The 15,961-nt window shown below is 37.8% G+C and overlaps 3 protein-coding genes across 21 annotated transcripts; 1 reads left to right on the plus strand and 2 right to left on the minus strand.

Annotated features, from left to right (window-relative positions):
- Positions 1-625: 625 nt before the first annotated feature.
- LOC111263520 (uncharacterized) lies at positions 626-4,086 on the minus strand. 11 transcript variants are annotated; one of them, XM_022838771.2, is made up of 4 exons: positions 3,982-4,086; positions 3,799-3,858; positions 3,501-3,605; positions 626-852 (listed from the first exon to the last, which is right to left on the minus strand). In XM_022838771.2, exons 1-4 carry the CDS (start codon positions 3,988-3,990, stop codon positions 772-774), a joined length of 255 nt encoding a protein of 84 aa, XP_022694506.1. In that variant the 5' UTR covers positions 3,991-4,086; the 3' UTR covers positions 626-771. The 11 variants fall into 11 exon arrangements, 2 of the variants coding, with proteins under 2 accessions (XP_022694506.1, XP_022694433.1); XR_002682359.2 differs by lacking the exons at positions 3,501-3,605; positions 3,799-3,858; positions 3,982-4,086 and adding exons at positions 1,495-1,658; positions 2,043-2,350; XR_002682353.2 differs by lacking the exons at positions 3,501-3,605; positions 3,799-3,858; positions 3,982-4,086 and adding exons at positions 1,495-1,658; positions 1,939-2,350.
- Positions 4,087-4,676: 590 nt separating this feature from the next.
- On the minus strand, positions 4,677-9,647 carry LOC111263196 (CDAN1-interacting nuclease 1). 6 transcript variants are annotated; one of them, XM_022838506.2, is made up of 7 exons: positions 9,250-9,647; positions 8,716-8,826; positions 8,034-8,273; positions 7,625-7,772; positions 6,828-6,974; positions 6,249-6,383; positions 4,677-6,015 (listed from the first exon to the last, which is right to left on the minus strand). In XM_022838506.2, the coding sequence occupies exons 3-7, from the start codon at positions 8,214-8,216 to the stop codon at positions 5,708-5,710; spliced, it is 921 nt and encodes a 306-aa protein (XP_022694241.1). In that variant the 5' UTR covers positions 8,217-8,273; positions 8,716-8,826; positions 9,250-9,647; the 3' UTR covers positions 4,677-5,707. The 6 variants fall into 6 exon arrangements, with proteins under 6 accessions (XP_022694241.1, XP_022694165.1, XP_022694091.1 ...); XM_022838430.2 differs by having other exon boundaries at positions 8,716-8,837; XM_022838356.2 differs by having other exon boundaries at positions 9,215-9,647.
- Fntb (Farnesyl transferase beta subunit) lies at positions 5,920-14,664 on the plus strand. Of its 4 annotated transcripts, none has more exons than XM_022837774.2 (7): positions 5,920-6,033; positions 10,974-11,177; positions 11,577-12,006; positions 12,976-13,218; positions 13,401-13,514; positions 13,769-13,884; positions 14,187-14,664. In XM_022837774.2, the coding sequence occupies exons 1-7, from the start codon at positions 6,031-6,033 to the stop codon at positions 14,286-14,288; spliced, it is 1,212 nt and encodes a 403-aa protein (XP_022693509.1). In that variant the 5' UTR covers positions 5,920-6,030; the 3' UTR covers positions 14,289-14,664. The 4 variants fall into 4 exon arrangements, 3 of the variants coding, with proteins under 3 accessions (XP_022693509.1, XP_022693430.1, XP_022693589.1); XR_002682031.2 differs by lacking the exon at positions 5,920-6,033 and adding an exon at positions 9,819-10,241 and having other exon boundaries at positions 13,401-13,528; XM_022837695.2 differs by lacking the exon at positions 5,920-6,033 and adding an exon at positions 9,828-10,241.
- Positions 14,665-15,961: the final 1,297 nt, after the last annotated feature.

Raw genomic sequence — 15,961 nt, forward strand, 5'->3', positions numbered from 1 at the left:
AATTGACTAGATAAGCTCGCAGGCCTTACTTTGCGCCTGGTTTTCCGTTGATTTAACTGGTTTATTAATTCACCTAACCCACTACCCCTCTGTAATTATTATATGAGTTCGTTTTGGTAATCAGCTAGAGATTCATCTAGATGAATTTGTCTCTCTCGTAATATGTTGACTTCGGGTAAATTTCTACATTGTAGGTACGGGCTTTTTCAGTGTTGACTAAATGATTCTGTTCCCAGAAGGCCAGTTAATATGGTCGGCCATGGGCCAATTTGTGAAAGATGTATAGACATAGAACCGTTGATAGGATCGGGAAACCTGTTGATCCCCCTTCCGGGAAAAGCTCAAGTTTTTAACTTTTCTAATAATAAGTTCCAACATATTCTATTAAATAAAAATTCGATTGATCTATTTCGGTACGGTTATTCTGTTTCTTGGACGTGACCCAGGCTTAAAGGTTTTTATATCAACCTCTTTGTGTTAATAAATAGTTACATATATTGAATGAAAACAATTGCTTTTTTTAAACAATTTATTGTTCTGGGGGTTAGCAAAACTTTTAGATTTCCTTAAGGGTTTTGTTAGCAAATAATTACTTCTTTTTCTTGAAATTGAGTTCATCTGAGAATGAGTTAAGGAATTTTTTCACGGAAATCAACTCCATATTTATTAGAAACGCGCTAAAATGCTCACTCAATTGTTACACCTGAAGATTCGTACGACCAACAGTGTTTTCGCTAAAAAAAAAATCAATTTTAGGTGTTAAGTATTTTTTCAGTTCGTTGAGATCCATCGTTTAGCGTCATTGCATGACACACCATGTTTAGTTTTCACACGCCATTTTTGATCTGAAAACTGAAAATTAGGTGTATGAGCATCTGGAATTTTGATTCAGCTTATCGAAAAACTTTATCAGATTAATATCAGAAAAAAGCCTTTCCAATATATGTACGCATGCAAAAAAAGATGTTGACCCGGTGTCAAGCAATCGACCGAGCTATTGCATTCGGGTTTTGACCTTTTTCCTGCTGAAATATCAGTTTTAGCTATAGGAAAAAAGTTTCAATTTTAATTTAGGTCGTTGAGGTCTGTTTATTTGTATAAAGAATTGGCGTTACCAAAGTGGTACTTCGCGGAGGAGTATTTTTACTATTTTGAGATTTTTCTTTCAAAAATTTCTTTGAAAAAATGTCTAAATGTGAACCTTCGGCTGCTAATTTTTAATATTATTAAATTATTTATAAATTATTAACTAACATTAAAACTAACATTACGCTCTATGGGACGAAAAAACTCCCAAAGAAGTATATACCTAATCGACGTCACCTTTCTAGAATGAAGCTCTAAAATTTAAACTATCGATCAGCCAAAAATCTCAAACCGAAAATCTCTGGTCGGGTCGGACAGACAAACAGTTGCAGTAATACATGAATAGGTAAATGATATTGTTTGAACCAAACAATGAAGAAAAAAGTATAAAAAAAGAAGGTCAAGCACCTTTTCAGAGAACCATTTGACGTTAATCGCTGTTTTCTTTCTACCCCATATTTTCGGGAAGCGAAACGCTGTTGCTTCCAAACTAAGTAGATCCTCTGCTATCTGCTTAAAGGAGTGCACTTAAGATTCCTTTTATGCAAATCGGGTCTTACAACTTGTGACACCTGAATGCAAACATATATTCGTACTCAATTCGTAACTCGCTAATATTTTGTCGTCCATTCGTATACACAGTGTTTTTCGCCATAACACAGTGCAGTTGCAATAGTTGTGCACTTTGAGGCATACGAAAAACGTAACATCTGAAGACAACACACTTGATTTGTAGTAAAGCGTATTATAAGGCAAGATTTGTTCTTGGCACTAAGTACTTTTTCGTCGATATTGATAGTTGTTACTTGCGGCTAGAGAATGAACACATGAAGTAGCATTGGAACTACTGACCTCCGTCGTAGCGATTGAAAATATCTATCGGACTACTTGCAAAGTTCAGGCTGACGTTAGCGTAACTCAATCGAACAAAACGTTAACAAAAAAATCCTTCATACTTTCGAAGAGCAACGATGGTATTGCTTCAACAATCCAAGTATTTACACAGCGCCCACCGAGATGAGAACTTCGTTCTGTGATACTTGCCGCCCATCTGTCTCCAATTTGTGTTACTGGGCAAGCCGTAATTTTAAACAATAGCATATCCTATTCGCTCGCAGATGGCAACGTGGATTACGATGTTAGATTGTCGTTAATGTTATAATAGCTGTCTCGCACATGTTCGCTTGCTGGTGCTCTCATGAGAAAAACTGCACATAGAATTTAGCTTAGAATTCAACAATCAGAACAAATCTACAAAAAGAGCACATACTGTATTTGCTTGCTGCCATATATAAGCATCGTTCTAGAAAGATTTCCATGTGTGCATTATGTTGACTTTGCTGAATGGTAGTAGCACTGACAGTATCCATACTTGCTGTGAATCACAGAATGCTGCGAGCAAACGTACGCAAAAAGTGATTTTGTGACGTCATGTGATTACAGTTACTACGATAGAAACCTCGAATCTAAACAGCTGTTGTTAAATGGTTGCATCCGTTGCAGGATATGTGAATATACTAAAGGGATACTGCTTCAACCGTCAATGACAGGATGCCATCCTCCGAGACAATATCGCCATGTTGCTGCAGTTTATCCACTTTAATTACTTTGCTTAGCCCATATCCACCATCCTTAAGAGGCGCCGCAAAACACCTTGAAATAGACTTTCCATTCACAAAAAGTGGAGCTTCGTAGGTTTTCACTACACCACCCTTTGAATTCAACAGTTCAAATCGAATTCGCTTCTTCATTGGCCAAGGGTGTGTGGCGGCCTCTAGAAAGGTCTGATGGTAAACACCTAACCAAGAAGAATTTTTCACCACGTCTATGTGAATTTGTGTTGCACAAGGGTAGCCATCACCCCACCATCGGTAAAGCGGGCTCCACACCTCGTCACGTTTTTCCCGATGCTGCTCGATTAAGTCCTTAATGTGAATTGAAATATACTGCTTGCCGCCGAGTCGCGTATCAAGCCGACTTTCTACTTTAAGGCGTAAATCCTGAAGTTCCCCTAAAATTTTCTCGTTCTGCTCACGAAGCTGGTCGATCGCAGCATTTCTGTCAATATTTTGAAGGTCCTCGGTCTCGTGCTCAAGGTCTTCAACTCCTTCCCGGTGGCCTCCGTCCTCCGGATTTCGCCAAAAGTGATTCTTAATTTCGCGCAGTTTTCCTTCAAATCCACATGTACAGGCGAACCTCATGTTATCTAGGATTAGCGTAACTTGTATGCGTTCGGCATCTTTTCTTTCTTTGCAGGGATGACACCAAATCTGACAAATCCTGCGCGTGGCTGGGTCGGCGCTAGGTTCCGTTGGCTCGGTTGGGCGTAGAGTTGCACAGTGAGAGCAAAAAGAGTGGCCACATGAGGCCAAAAATGCATTTGCCGAGTGACCTCTACAAATACTGCAGCTTACCAATCGGCTGCTAGTTGCATCTAAAGGGCGCAATTCTACCCCTCCTGGGCAAATGTCAGCGGGCAGGTCTACCAGATGCATCCGGTCGAAATTTCTTTTTTTCATCTGAAACAACATTAGCCGTCCCAGATATCACTAAAAACGATGGTGTACGGCTAACATGACTGTCAAACATAGAAATCGATCAAGTTTTGTATTTGTCTACATTCAGCTATTTAACATCGAAAAAATAAACCAGGTAGAATACAGTCGAAAATAGTTGTGAAACTTTTGATGCATATGATGTATAGCTTACTACCGTGTTGACGTTCTGCTTGTTTTGTGAATCCCTCGCTGTCTTCGCAATGAGCAAACGTACCTTGAATGTCAATAAAGGAAACAGCCGTCATTTTCAGTACATGATTAACATAACATATGGGGCACGCATCGTACATAGTGACTTTAGAGAAAAAAACAGACATGGCCTATGGCGGAAACTTACAGATGGCATGGTTTCCACTGATCGTATCACTCCAACAGAAACGCAAATGACAGTTTTCGGTACAATCGACTAGAGTATTGTTTTGCAAAGATGCATCGTGTAATCAAAAGACTCGTTTTTCTTAATCATTCAATAGAAAAACAGCCAATTGTATGAAGTAAAGATAGTCGGTGCGATAAGCAAGCGCTGGAGTGAAGCAGGCCTAAAGCATAATTTGCAATTGCTTCTAAGTTTCGCCATTAGCACTATTCGTGCCAAAAATGTGTGCGTCTTTACCTCATTTAAACGGGACTAAAGGTGAAGTTTGTGCGGCTACAAGACAGGGCATGTGCACTTCACGCCTGCGATACTAGTACGTATTTAAAGGGATTTAAGAGCCCGAAGTTGCGAGAATCGGCCAAAAAAATTACTACTATTATTAGCACAAAATTTTTAAACTGCATCGGCTACCCCAATGCCAATCTAAGTTGAAGAAGATGTTGGCGATTCTGCCAACTGCATACCGTTGCTGCAACCTATCGTTGGAACTGTAATGGATTCTATTTCGCAACGATCCGTTCTATGAGATCGGTCCCATTAGGAACTATGGTGTGCCTGCGCTGTTATGATACAATGAAGGAAAATAAGTCAAACCTGCTTCGTAAATTACAGTTCACTATAGTTATTTAATGTCATGGGTAGAAAGACACATACAGTGATATAAGAAAAATCATCAACCTCACTTTATTTATGCTTTGCCGTGTTTGAACGTTTCTCTGGAAACGTAGCTTTTCTAGTCTAACGTAGTCTACTTATCCCAAAATCACAACTACCATATTTTAAAAGTGCTGTAGAGTAATAGAATAATCTTTAATTGCATACGTAAATCAACACCATTTTGAAGGCCGATTTGGTACAAGCTTTCGACTTCCGAATAAGCGTAAATCTTAGGAGATACAAACAGACAGAAGGACTATGGCTTTTCAACATATTAAGGAATCATCATCCAGCAGTAACCTCAAATCATATATGTTAACCAGCGGAACCTGAACCAGCTCTTTCGCTGCAGATTTGCGGCGAAAGATAAAGCGTTACGTCAAGGCGATACGGGATACAGTAAACAAGCCCTCGTTCGACCCGATACCGCTAAGGAACACGCATGTGTATCTACATTTACTTACGTCGATGAGATATACGCCTACACCCCTGTACAAACATACATTCGATACGTATTTAATTTAATTTATTAATGATCCTTCTTTTCTTTACGCACATGTTCTAGATGGATTCAGCACTATTTATTCATATCTTGCAATTGAAGACACTGCACTCCACAGAGATCAGCTGTCGGAAAAGTATCGGAAAATCGCGTCTAAGGTAAGTTATAGCAAATCCCTTAAGTTTACCGTAATGTACTCATGTCTATCTGCGCACCAACCTATTACATCGCTTGCGCCTTATGTACAAAAGTGATTAAAGAAGCCAAAAATGGCAATTCAGCCTAAGCTAACTAAAAATTAAAAGCAGCCTAAGCTTGTTGCTCAGACTCGGTACGACAGAAACCATAATAAAGATTCTTTCCCTGCACCGCCCTATTCATTAATAATATATATATATATATATATATATATATATATATATATATTATGCCGAAAGTATACATTATAATAACGAGTTTATATGCTTGATATACGCCACAGTTTTGTTCACTCAATAAAACTATGCTCATTTGAGCTTATTTTCAAGCTCAAATGAACTCAGTCATTGATCGTATGTCATCGGGTAAGTGGTCGGCCAGTAAAAATTGTCCTGAAGCATTATTTTGCTGTTTAGTTATCGGGCTAGAACCTGTGGATGGATTATTCAGCGGAGAATGGCCGACGTTCATCTGCGATTGGGGTTGTTGAAGTTCTTCGACGAAGCCGCACCAGTAAATGACAAGCCCCGGCCCAAAGCGGTTAGCATATGAATGGAACTGCTCACGCGCGTACGATTCGTGAGAATCGGGATCTCCAAAAGATGCTTTCGATTCTATCCAAGTAATTACGTACTCGCCTAAGAAAATGAATAATGGTAAGAATCATGATAGCTTATCGAAAAAAAATGCTGGTTAATTCTTCAGCGTACATTTCACAGTCGTACAGTTATTGTGCTTAACGTATTACGCATTATTGTAATTCGAACTAAAAATCACTGGACCTAGTTGTGTTACGTTATGGCTACACCAACAATAACAAGCTTGATATCATCTTATTCCAACCGCCAAATACGCGTTGTTTACAAATTACCATTAATGATGGCAGGGATCTCAAGCTTAATATCAGGGGTTTTATCGTAACCCTGTTTGCGAAGCGATGCCTCGTCTACGAAACCAATCCCGCGCGACCGAAGAGAATCTTTCAGTAGAAGTTCAAATTCCCGGCCTGGATTTCGAACAGACAAATGAAAAGATTGTAGCGTATTCAATAATTCAGTCGCCAGAAAAAGTGCATATAACTCATATCAGTATCGTATCACCACGATCATGAAATGCGAGCTGGAAAATGTATGTCGAATATCTTTGTAATCTTAAATGACTTAAGAACATACGTAATGTCTTAATAAACTGTGCTACAGAGATGCATTAATCTCAGGAATAGACCTTCTTATGTGAATAATGAAGGATGCTGTGAATTTTCGGAAACTAAGTGCTTCATTTGAACAGCATAAATGACACAGCAAGCTAGTATAAATTAAATCTTTCGTACGTGCTTTTCTCTGGAGTTCTATAAATGTACCCTTCATCTCGTAGCACCGTTAAAATTTATTTTTAAAAGAAAATTTTGTATCTAAGCATTGCAGCTCCACATCTCGTTGTATTTACGTACCGACACTAGTCCTTCTCGCATCAGAGAATGGCCCGTAGAACGGATCGTGCAGCGTACACAGAAACACCTCAACTGCTAGAACTTCGTCCTGAATTTTTGTTGAGTCCTTGAGCAGCTGGTTTAGCACGCGTTTAGAGCACGGTTCACCTACATCGTCGAATTAGGACGGACTTATTGACAGCGGGAATTCAAATGCGAAACATACTTGTATACTAAACGTTATACTCATTCTCATCTACTTTTATCCAAAATGACTATTCTTATTATTATCTAAACATTTTTACAATTTAATACATTCCGCGATATTCACACAATTCTACGCCATCGACGCAAGTCGAGGTCTGATACTGTAAAAAATACTTATTTTTACATAATTTCTGTAACCCAGAAACCAACCCAAAAGTTCGAATCGTACGCGCATTAAGCAGCCAGGATTCACAACGTTGACTGCATAAACAAAATAGATTATGTCTATGATACCTATTCGTTTCATGTATAGCAATATGGTTAAATCCATTCAATTTAAAGGATTTAATGCACATGATTCGGACCCGAATTCCGCAAAATGCATCTCATACTAAAGACTTTTTTTTCAAAACAAATAATAGAGCATTTTAACATGACGCATGAGGCCGTGACAAGATCATTACTAGACTTTCTGTGAAGTTGACCTAAGTTGACATTGAGGTATTATGATGAAAATCTCTAGCTTTGTATCTATAATACCTCTATTTCTGATAATCGTGTTTTTTTTTTTATATTATTATATATCAGTGCTTATCATAGTATATGCTAACTTTTATCCTTTAAATGGTGTTCAATGATAAAGCGGCACATCAGCGCAGCTGATAGATTGAGCTCATCTGCTATCTTTAGCAGAAATCCGGGCTTGGAGTTAGACATCCCCCGCTGTGCCTTGTATTTAGCGTAGTATTCTGCAACTTTCTGGAAGAAAAATTGAATAAAACGAGATAAATTGCTGCCTAAGTTGATCGATAAAAAAAAGTAGTTTCGTTCGTAATTTTTTTTTATCATTAGAGGGTGAGAATCAAAGTTACACGATTCAGTTTGCTCGTTAATATATCAGTTTAGAAGTACGCGATATGTTGCTTAGACGGGCACATGTCACATCTGTCAGTGCATTTTGCTCATTTTAACGTCTTTCGTCTATAATTTTCTTCAGCGGTAGTAAAAAACAAAACTCACCTCTGGGTTTGAGTACAGATAGTACTTCTTTCGTACTATCATAGTAAAATGTGTTGAAACGATTGAGCACAATGTGTGTGCTGAAACGTGAGGGAACTCCTTAACGAGGACATCGAGACTTCGACGGCTTGGACGCACAGCGCAGTGCCGTCGAATGATTTCTTCATATTCACTTAAAAGCATTATAACAGCGAGTTGGCTTAACTGCGTTCCGTAGCCATTTTGAAGGTGGGTGAGAATCTAACATTAGACAGACAGAGTATGCTCACATTCAGATTATAGTTTATAATTCATATTTGTCGCATCGAACTACATTCACTTAGTTCAGGCGGTTTTACATAACAATAACCGAACAGTCAAATTATAAGTACATACATAAAAATAAGATTTTAACCACAAGAAAAGTACACGTACCAATTTATAGACCCCCTCAACGTAATCATAGTTAGAGCGAAGCTAGTTAAATGGTAAAGCAATATTCTAGCCAGGAATAGTTCATTTATAAAACTGTCTTAAAATGTTTAATCTAAATGTAACTGTCCCTTTTAATACAACGATTTTTAGTTTACTGTCAGTCATATAGAGTTTGGCTCGATTTGTCGTTTAATCTTTTAAAAATGTTTTTACTTTTAGCCAGACTATTTTTTGCTTGTAATTTACCTTGGACGTTACTTGTGCTTACCTAGATTAGGCCTACGGAGAATCAACTGGAAAGAGAATATGAGTAGTGCGAACAATATCCGAAATACGTGCCTCGTTCCGATTAATATTCTCTCCCGAGGTTGAATGAACACTGTTAAATTGCTTCAAACAATAAAACGGAATTTGCGGAGTTCGCTCATACCCACAGCAAAGAATACCTGTGTAAATTTCAGCTAATTTATCGGAAAATGTCTTCTATCACAACTGAAACCTACTTTGAGGGAGGCAAAATTCACATGAATGATCGTGCCTATGGTGAACCAATATCTCATGCTTTATCGAAAACTTCTCTATACTTAGTTAGCAAAATATACATGTCTGGAGCTGAAGGGTGTTAATAAAAAATGTCGTCTTCTCAGCTTCACTTGTAGACCTATTTTTGCTGTCAGACCAAGTAGTGCATGGAGAACTCAAGAAACCTTTTACAAATAGCAAATGCTCATCAACAAAAAAAAAAGTTAAAATAAACAACACTCAACTGTTTATTATTCACGAAGCCTAATATACTACTAACATGTGACACTGACACAGGTAGTGTTCTATATGTGGCCTTAATCAACTCGACAGATAATCACTTAACTATGCCCCGTTGTACAAAGCTTAAATGGGCGCAAATGTTAATATTAATTGTATCAGCTGCAACAGCGGCAGCAGCAGTCGAACAGATGATTTTCAATGATTAGCCGTGCGGGTCAGCGAAGCTGATCAGGAGAAGGTTCTGCTCGCTGGAGAACTGTCATGTTTATTGTGTACTACAGCATGTAAGGCATATTACTGCAAGCCTTAGGCGAATGATAAATTCATCATAATCCGAACAGGTCTTAACAGAGGCTAGAACGATCAAGTTGGAATACGTTCGCATAACGTCTGCTACATAAATATAGCGCAATGTCTGGAGCAGTCGATCGCAGTGCTCAAAATAAAAGCTGTCTGTGTGTGATGAAAAACGTGTGTGATGATATAGTGGAAAGGGCGATACATAGCGATAGCTGACCATAACGATATATTCTGAAAAATAGGGAGGGAGAGCGCTATCTCAACTGTTTTTGTTATTGAATGCGATGTCTAATGGTACCGCTTTCATTCTGCCGAGCTACCGTTTACCGTTTGGTCACAATTGTTTCCTCGACGGATGACTTCGGTTTTGTTTGTCAGCGCTGCGATATTAATAAACCGTCGTTCACTCCAGGAAGGTCACATCCTAACGAGTGGACAAAGTGTCCTAAGGGACGCGTTCCTGAATGCACTTAATCTGTTGCTTTGGTGTGCCGGCTAAGTTTGTTAGTTTTCGTGTGTCTCTGTTATTTGAAGAAAGTGAGGTAGCGCCGATTAAGTGTACTTGTGTAATCAACAGGGTTCGAGCATAGTAGTCAACAGTAGCGGTTACAAGTACGCACTTGCTCTAAGTGGTGAATTTCAACAAAATTCAGAAGCATGCCTATAACAAATATTGCCGGACAAGGCTACTGCCGGCGGGGAAGTGATTCTGAATTCTACACGGGTGAGGTGGGTGGCACAATTAACGTTGCTGCTGAAAAATAAGCTCGGCTAACCATGGTGATTATGATGCTAGTCAACACGCAACAAACACGACCTCTTGCAGCGCTGAGCCCAACTTCAAAATAATTTGCAGTATGACTTCGTTTCGAAAAACGTGTTTTGACGTTTACTGCCTTCTGCTGTGTTCCTTAGAACTAAGTGACGCAACATCTGTGGAAACAATATGAGAATTGTTTAGCCTGCGTCCTTGCTAGTTACATACATGATAATCACTGTTTTTTTTTAAAAAGCGTTTATCCCTTGCTCAAGTTAAAGATGTTTGATAGAGAATAAGGATTTACTTTTAGTTAATAATTTATATATTGGGGGCGGCATAGAGGTAATAATTAGGCAATCAGCAAAAAAAATGCACTAGTCCTTTCTATCAATTTTCTCACTTCGTTGCTTGATATAAATTTTTGTTAGAAACCAACATGCACTTGTTACGTTGTGCTAAACGCTTTCTTATAAAGTGTCTTCTACATGACTGTAATTTTTAAAAGTAACGATTCCTACTTTACAATTTCACTGTATTAATGTAAAAGATTAAATATATGAAGAATAAGACTGTTTCAGCATTACCAGCTTCAGCTATGATTCACAATAAGATTTATTTGAATTGGAGCTGATGGAAGTGATAGAGCGTTATATTGTAACGTATGTGAATTGTTTATTCTGTGTTGTACTTGAACTGATTAGACTGGGACGGACGACCAACGTTTTGAGACCGCAACATCTCGGGAGCAACTCGAAGTAGAACAGCTTGTTGCAAACGTTGTCAATGAACTTCTACTTCGCCACCGTAATCGACACCCTACCGAGCCCCTGCCGCATCTCCTGAGGAATAAGCATACTCGTTTCATAACCCGGGCCATCCTTGATGGCTTTCCACCATCGTACCAGGTAATAATTTTGCCGAATTTATCCGATTGATATATGTAAACATTGGTGACACTGCTCAGTTGTTTCCCTCTGAGAAAAATAGCATAATCACTCCCAGTTGGTCCCTGTAAAATCTCCATAAGATATGTGCATTTGAATCTACAATATAGTGCTAAGAATTTAATATTTTTACAAAGATAGGTATTTTAATACTTTAGCGTAACGCTTTTCAGAGCTCTTTCTATAATTTAATATAATCTGAAATTAAAAAATGCTCCTGGACGTTACCAAGTATCTTAATCTGGAAGCAGTAGATGAAAAAGTCGGTACGAACTTATCAATTCCTTTGTAGCTTTCAAAGAACGCATGTAACTATCTGATTATTTCCTATAAAACTAACGTGTGTTTCTGATCTTTCAGAACTTAGACGCCAGCGGTCCATGGCTCTGTTACTGGACCGTTCATGCGATGAACCTTTTAGGGATAACCCTTGCAGATTCGACTAAATCGGCATTTGTGCGTTACCTCAACCAGTGCAAGCATCCGCAAGGAGGTTACGGCGGAGGGCCCAGACAAATAGCTCATCTTGCAGCAACGTACGGCGCTGTAAACTGTTTGATATCGTTGGGCACTCGTGAGGCATATGATAGTATTGACCGCGAGAAACTGCTGCCGTTTCTAGTGCGACTACACCAAAGTGATGGGTCATTCATAATGCACGAAGGTGGAGAAGTCGACGTACGGGGAACGTATTGCGCGCTTGCCGTAGCTCGACTCACGAACCTGTTGTGCGAAGAGCTCACCAATAAATCTGCTGAGTTCGTCCTTGAGTGCCAGTCATATGAAGGAGGTACGATTTATTCGGGCAATATAATAGGCTTATATCCTAAAAAATGTATATTCCACTATGATTCTGATTTAAATGTGTGACTAAAAATCACATTTTTGAGAAGAACCCTATTCATTAGTATATAGGTACAGTGTAGTAAAGAGAACTCGCGATCTTCTCATAAATATTTCGCTACTAATACATCGGGTCAACTAAATTTTGCTCTGAAGCTCTTTCCTCTAGACTAACTAGAGTAACTAATCATTAAGTTTTGCTCCGAAAATATTTTTGAAATGGTAAAGTGGCTTCTGTGCAAGGCTAAGTTTTACAACTCTTAATTTTTCATGTATTTCATGTATGCAGCATGTATTGAAACGGATTTAAGCCCTTTTGCACGAAAAACTGTATCATTACTGTATGCCTGCTATCATTTTAGGCGACGTTTGGGATGCATTTTTCCAATATATTCTTGGTCATATTATCGATTACAGAAAAATATTTAACTCACTATTTGATATAATTTAAATAACTTTGAACGAGAACTGGTCATATGTACCTTGGTCAGTTATTACTTACTAATTTAAGAATAAAAGAAAGAACATAAAGAAAAGAAGAGTTCTTAAACTCGAAAATAGTCATGACAAATCGCATCATAATTATTGAACATTAAATTATCTTTGGGGGTCTAAAAGCTTCCTTGAATAACATGCCGGTATTAAAAACATACTCTCCGACACTACAGTGTTAATTGTTGTTGCAGTAGGATGTGATAGTTATATATATAACTATTCCATATATATATATATATATGGAAGTCGAAGATATTTCTAAGCGGCGCAAAGTGTTACATATGTAAACATTTCTGTTAGTCTTATTTTATTGTTAAAATGTGTTTTTATTATTGTTTCCTTTGCAGATGACTTCAGTGCACAACTTCCCTAAGCAGTTATTATTTATTAATTTATGCTTTCGAAATGGGTGAATTTACAGGATTCGGTGGTCTACCAGGACTCGAAGCACATGGTGGTTATACTTTTTGTAGCATCGCAGCGTTAGCGATTTTGGAGGCAGTCACTCGCTGTGACCTGCCAAAGTTGCTCAACTGGCTTATAATGCGACAATGTCCCTTCGAAGGTGGCTTTAATGGTCGTACAAATAAACTTGTTGATACCTGCTATTCGTTCTGGCAAGCTGGAGCGATACCAATAGTTTATCGCGCATTATCACTTAACGGTACGTACTTAAAAATACAGGAAACGGCTTTAGGTATATGTAGTTTTGATAGCTACTTCTGTGGGTCCATTTCTGTCTGAAATAACTCCTACAGTTCTGTTTTATTTTTTGTCGCCAACTGTGTTAATATCTACGTTTTTCAATGGAATAATCTATCGATTGAAAATCTCTTCCAATTTCAGAAAAATATGTGGACGCCCTTCCTGTTGACAAGTGGCTCTTTAATCAGCGGGCTCTTCAAGAATACATTCTAGCCTGCTGCCAGGCACCAAACGGAGGACTTATCGATAAACCAGGTCCGAGGGACAATGTAACTGTCTCCTCATAAAACTGACTTCTAATAAAAATTAAAATAATCTAAAATTAAAATAATCGTAAACTTCGCATCGAGTCCTTATGATCAGGGCAAATGATGTTGGAGAAACACTCTTGAAATCGTGATCAATAGAAATGCAAAATTGGCGAAGAACTGACTCATTTACACCTGCTTCATCCATCTCTATATTTGTTAAAGATCCCAGTGTTTCTTTAACTGCGTTTTTATTTATAGGTAAACCGGCAGACTACTACCATACCTGTTATGCATTGAGTGGTTTAAGCATTGCGCAACATTTCACCTTTTTGCCAGAACCTTCAATTACTCTTATTGGAAGCCACCAAAATCTAGTTAGTATTCACTTCAACTTTATTATAATTATCATTTGTTATTACAATTCAATTGCGAACAAATCTTTATTTTTCCTTTAGTTAGGCTGCTTAGTTCTTTTAAATTTTATTACGTGTCACATTATGCCTTGATAAACATGGAATTGTTTTTTAGAATTTCTTAGAATATTAGCTCGATTTTCAATAGTAGTTATAATATTGATATATTTTTACATCTAAGATTCCGCATGTACGGGTTGACGTCTTTCTTTGATTCATATATCTAGAAGTAGTGTTAGTCAAGAAACACATTTTTATTTTAGGTGGAAATCACTGATCCTGTTCATAACCTACGCCAGGACTTTGTCGAAGCCGGATTAGCACATTTCGGAAGACTACCCGTGCCCACTCTGGACCAAAATTAGCCCATTAAGGCAGCCTTCATCGTCAAGGGAACAGTTTAATATTGTTTTATTGAAGGACTCCCTTTACCGGCTATGGTCGGTTGAATATGTAAACTTTAAATGTGTACAGTACTAAATACAAAGGTTTTTTTTTAATAAGGTAACGACTACCATCGACACCAGGTGATGACGACTGACAAAAGCATTCGCGCTACAATACTCCTTTGAGAAAACCGAATATTCATATTTGTCATAGCGAAAGTACAAGTGTTACATCTACCACTTGTGACAGAATTAAAGCAGTTGGTATGTTACGGATATTGCAATAGAGTGGACGGGATCTGTTGTGATAATTTATTTTGTACGTAAAATAAATCGCACAATGAGAACCGAAAAAGTCTTACAATTTTATCTCTACATTTTTCTCATGCAGACATGGACATAACTGATACAATACATCTAAATTAAGACAATCATTTAGGAAGTTCCTTTATTAAATCGTTTGTTAACCACCATATCTACAAAGCAACAAAAAAAACTCGTGAATGAAATCGACCTTTTTTTTTGATAACCATGTACATTATCATAGCTTAAGATGAATATTTTTACTTCCTTCCAACATGTTACGCAACAACGTGTTAATTAGGCTCAAGTTTTCGTTTCAGAGGACTCCTTGAATACTTTATTTGATATTTGAGATACTTGAAAATGTCTCTGCGTCTAATTTTATATATATAGGCATGAACGTGTACAGTTATTGCAGTTGTTTATTGTTGTTTATGTACGTGGATAAATGCTCGGACTTTAATGGTCATTTTATGGCTATTCCTGGATCGGTCTGGATTTTGGAAAGGTAACAAGATCCGCATTTCAATTTTAAGCGTCTAGAGAAAGCTTTCCTTTAAAAATATATCGGTTTTTTTTTCATTAAATTAACTCATGCTACGTATTTTATTCCGGCGTGTCTACCTAAACCGTCTTGAGCAAACAAGCAGTTGAGTATTTCTTGATTGTGTTGAATACACTGCGCCATACTCTTAATTCATTCAGTACTTTTGTCCGACTTTTACTGTGCCTTTCATTCGCGCATTAATTTTTTGTTACTGACTGCGATCACAGATTAAAGGCATCATTGAGACTACCCTGTTTTCGCGCTTGGGAATGTGCATTGTAAACGATCTAATCTTTATTAGTTCACAGTTCTCTCAGAATAGTGCTCCCACCACTGAGATGTTGTACGCAGTGCATTTTAGACGGATCGATTACGGTCCGAAAAATGGGTCATATGATAAGGGAACTGACTATTTGATTTACACCTATACCGTTTAGATAAATTTGTGGCAAATAAACAAAAATAGCTACAACTAAAATACTATAATACGAATAATACAAATAAAAAGCTCCTTATGTGACTTCGTGTCGAAATTAAATCTTCTGTTTGCGAAATGAGCCCGTAAGTAAGGTATATGAATAACGGTGTATCTTTCTAATTTATAATACACCCCACGGTTGTCCAGTCAAATTTGATAAAGTCTATTTTTTTAAGGAAAAGAAATCTATGCCAAGCATTGCTCAGGGACTGTATAAGCAGATTTATTTCATGTTAAATCGATTGTGGCAATTGCATGGACTCAATTAATCGCTTGAAAACCTTTTTTTGTATGCATGTATCTCTTTTATCTATCAAATTAATT

The sequence above is a fragment of the Varroa jacobsoni genome, unplaced genomic scaffold (genome assembly GCF_002532875.2).
Source record: "Varroa jacobsoni isolate VJ856 unplaced genomic scaffold, vjacob_1.0 scaffold_9, whole genome shotgun sequence".
Classification (NCBI taxonomy): domain Eukaryota; kingdom Metazoa; phylum Arthropoda; class Arachnida; order Mesostigmata; family Varroidae; genus Varroa; species Varroa jacobsoni.

Bases quoted from the DNA above. Each gene is read 5' to 3' on its own strand.
- LOC111263520 (XM_022838698.2), bottom strand. From the start codon at position 3,287: ATGAGGTTCGCCTGTACATGTGGATTTGAAGGAAAACTGCGCGAAATT.
- LOC111263196 (XM_022838506.2), bottom strand. From the start codon at position 8,216: ATGCTTTTAAGTGAATATGAAGAAATCATTCGACGGCACTGCGCTGTG. The intron at 7,773-8,033 runs GTGAGTTTTGTT...TTTTTCTTCCAG, and splicing joins ATCTGTACTCAAACCCAGAG to AAAGTTGCAGAATACTACGC. The intron at 6,016-6,248 runs GTAATTTGTAAA...TCATTTTCTTAG, and splicing joins GATCCCTGCCATCATTAATG to GCGAGTACGTAATTACTTGG.
- Fntb (XM_022837695.2), top strand. From the start codon at position 10,170: ATGCCTATAACAAATATTGCCGGACAAGGCTACTGCCGGCGGGGAAGT. The intron at 12,007-12,975 runs GTACGATTTATT...GTGAATTTACAG, and splicing joins GTGCCAGTCATATGAAGGAG to GATTCGGTGGTCTACCAGGA. The intron at 13,219-13,400 runs GTACGTACTTAA...TTCCAATTTCAG, and splicing joins TCGCGCATTATCACTTAACG to AAAAATATGTGGACGCCCTT.